Genomic DNA, 2,918 nt, shown 5'->3' with positions numbered 1-2,918 from the left:
ACACTACAAAAAATATGTCAAGACTACAATATGAAGATCTCGATACAGAAGACTAAATTCGATGGCATTCCGGGGAAAGGAGCCGGTAAGAACTAAAACCGTTCTCAACAACCAACAAAGTGTATAAGTTCCAACATATTTGTGGTACGCTGATGAGAACCTTAAAAGGAAAGACAAGAAGAGAAACTCAGATGAAATTCTATAGGGTTATGGCAGTGCCAACACTGCTCTATGACTCGGAAACATGGACCATGAACTCCCAGACAACAAACAGAATTCAGACGGCAGAGATGCGATTTCTCCGAGCGGTCAAACATTGCACCATCCTAGACAAAATAAGAAGCGAAGATATACGGAAAGAATTACAGATCTACAGCCTTAACGGAAAAATTACTGATTATCGTATCAAATGGAGAGACCACGTACGAAGAATGCCGAGTGGAAGACTACCAAGGGCCGTCTACTACTATCAACCCGAAGGCAAACGAGACTGCGATCGACCTGTAAAGCGGTGGGCAGACCAGGAAGCCGGAACAGGCTGCAAGCCTAATCCATGAAGAAGATGAGAAAGATGATTATTATTATTATTATTATTATTATTATTATTATTATTATTATTATTATTATTATTATTATTATTATTATTATTATTATTATTATTATTATTGTTGTTATTATTATTATTATTATATAATAATAATAATAATAATAATAATAATAATAATAATAATAATAATAATAATAATAATAATAATAATAATTATTATTATTATTATTATTATTATTATTATTATTATTATTATTATTCAGTAATCACGAATTATTGTTTTCACTTGACCGTTGAATGATGTCGCGTCCTTTGATTTTTGTTTTTCTATGATTATAATGCAGGCGTCCATGTGCCTTGGACGCGAATTATTTATAAACGGCTTTCTCGACCGTACACAATCCTTTTCACGCGAAAACAGTATCCAGCACACAACATCCAGCGTCCAGCACATAACATCTAGCAGCATCCAGCCCCTGATTTGAATTTTGACGTTTTGAATTCAAATAAGATTTGCGATAAAAGTCATTATTAGAAACAAGAAACCCAACGAGTAGGGTCCTATCCAGGGGCGGCATTTCAGCATTTCATTTGGGGGGTCGAGTTTCTTAAATATAAGTTACTTCAGTATGGTACAAAACACACACTGACTAACAAGAGGTGGTCATAAAACGGGTCTAATATTAACAAAAAATAATGTTTAAAAACATGATAACATAAAAAATGAATTAAAATTTATGACAAAATTTAAAATCGTTTTATATAAAACACCTTGATACTAGTCTTTACCTTTTAGTGAATTTTTAATGCATGCTTTTCGGAATTCAGAAGAATAGGAAATCATGCACTAATCCATCAATGCCCAGGGTAGTGCTCTTTTACCAGTACAGCTAAAGATAACATTTCGTTGACCCATGCTGCTTCGAAAATAATTCTCTAACCTCCTGAGAGATAAAAAGGATCTTGCTCAACTAGCTGAGATGGTTGGAATAGTTAAAAAACTAATTGAGGTAACAAAGTTATGCATAAAAATACACTTTTCAGATCTTGCTCTTCAAAATCACTCAGGTAACTTTAAAAATTTCTAGTGGCTTCATTTTTTATCATTGAATAATCTAGTCTCTATCTACAAAACAATGCTTCTCATTGAAATATTTTATTTTTTGTTTTCAACATACAATCCAGATAATATAGAGCAAATATTACAGATAACCTTGGGTAAATTTCATTAAAAACTGAAACTATTAGTTTATAAAAAATATTAAATCAAAGTTTTACATTTCATCATAATGTAGATATCTGTAACATATTCTAAATTCATTTTTTTAAATTGGCGCAGAATAAGATTTTTTTTTTTTTGAAAGTTGCACGCTTGGTTGAAATGAACATTCAAGTTAAAATCATTAACAGTTTCAATTGTAGACTGAACTGAAGCTTGAATAGTCTAAAAATAAAGGTAATGTATTGAGGGATAGAGTAAAGCATTGTTCAAAAACTTTCCACGATATAAACAAATTAAATAAAATTTAAATCAAGTCACTCATGTTACAGGGCACCAGCTTTCTAACCATTGAAAAAATCGTTTTGCAATAATTCTGCCAGGCGTCAAATCACTGCTTTGAAATTATCAAGAAATGTTTTATGGTTTTAATTATTGAAGACCATCTTGTGTCACTCCGAGTCACATAGTTAAATAATTCCAAAAAAAGTATTTGCTGATGTGCGATATTTTTTTTTTTCAAAAATAGCATGTATTTTTAAGAAGTTTCTGCGAAAGAATGCTATGCGTTGAATAGCTGGAATGTTTCTACTTGAAGAAAGCAATACACACTCTATAAATAAACATACACTTGAAATATGAGCTTAACAATCAATGTGAAGTCCCAAGGAATTTTCTTTTGAAAATCACGTACACCACTTGCTTGCACGGGCCTTTCACACTGTATACTGTATATACTATCGTTCTAGATCCAGGCCCGGATCTGTGTTCCCATAGATCCCGCAGTGAGGTGGTGAGACACGTCCTTAAGAGGCCCAACAGGCCAAGAAATTGAAAAAAAGAAAGAAAAAAGCCCCTAGAACTAAAGCTTAACAACGTAGCAAATATACACTGCTGGCTTTTGGGGAGAGGCTCTACAGATTTTGTTGCAGGGGGCCCGAAATTTATAAACCCGGGTCTGATCGTTACACTGGACACACAAAATGAAGAGTTTAGCCTATAGGAAAATTACTACTTCAGTTAAAGCTCACCATGGTTCTTAGTCAGTGTTTTCCTGTACTGAAAAGGTCAAAAAGTGCTCCATGAATTCAACGGAAAACACTTGCTTGTGCCAGGAAATGTGTCGAGTTTCATCAACTATCACTGAGAACG

The 2,918-nt window shown here is 33.3% G+C and overlaps 1 protein-coding gene across 1 annotated transcript; it reads left to right on the top strand.

The window, feature by feature from the left end:
• The first annotated feature begins 209 nt into the window (after nucleotides 1-209).
• LOC129220111 (uncharacterized) lies at nucleotides 210-557 on the top strand. The gene has a single exon (XM_054854451.1). The coding sequence runs from the start codon at nucleotides 210-212 to the stop codon at nucleotides 555-557; it is 348 nt and encodes a 115-aa protein (XP_054710426.1).
• Nucleotides 558-2,918: the final 2,361 nt, after the last annotated feature.

This window comes from Uloborus diversus, chromosome 4, assembly GCF_026930045.1.
Source record: "Uloborus diversus isolate 005 chromosome 4, Udiv.v.3.1, whole genome shotgun sequence".
NCBI lineage: Eukaryota > Metazoa > Arthropoda > Arachnida > Araneae > Uloboridae > Uloborus > Uloborus diversus.
Note: the sequence above shows the minus strand (reverse complement) of the source record. Positions and strands in the feature narration are given on the sequence as shown.

Coding starts and splice junctions, on each gene's coding strand:
- LOC129220111 (XM_054854451.1), top strand. CDS start 210: ATGGCAGTGCCAACACTGCTCTATGACTCGGAAACATGGACCATGAAC.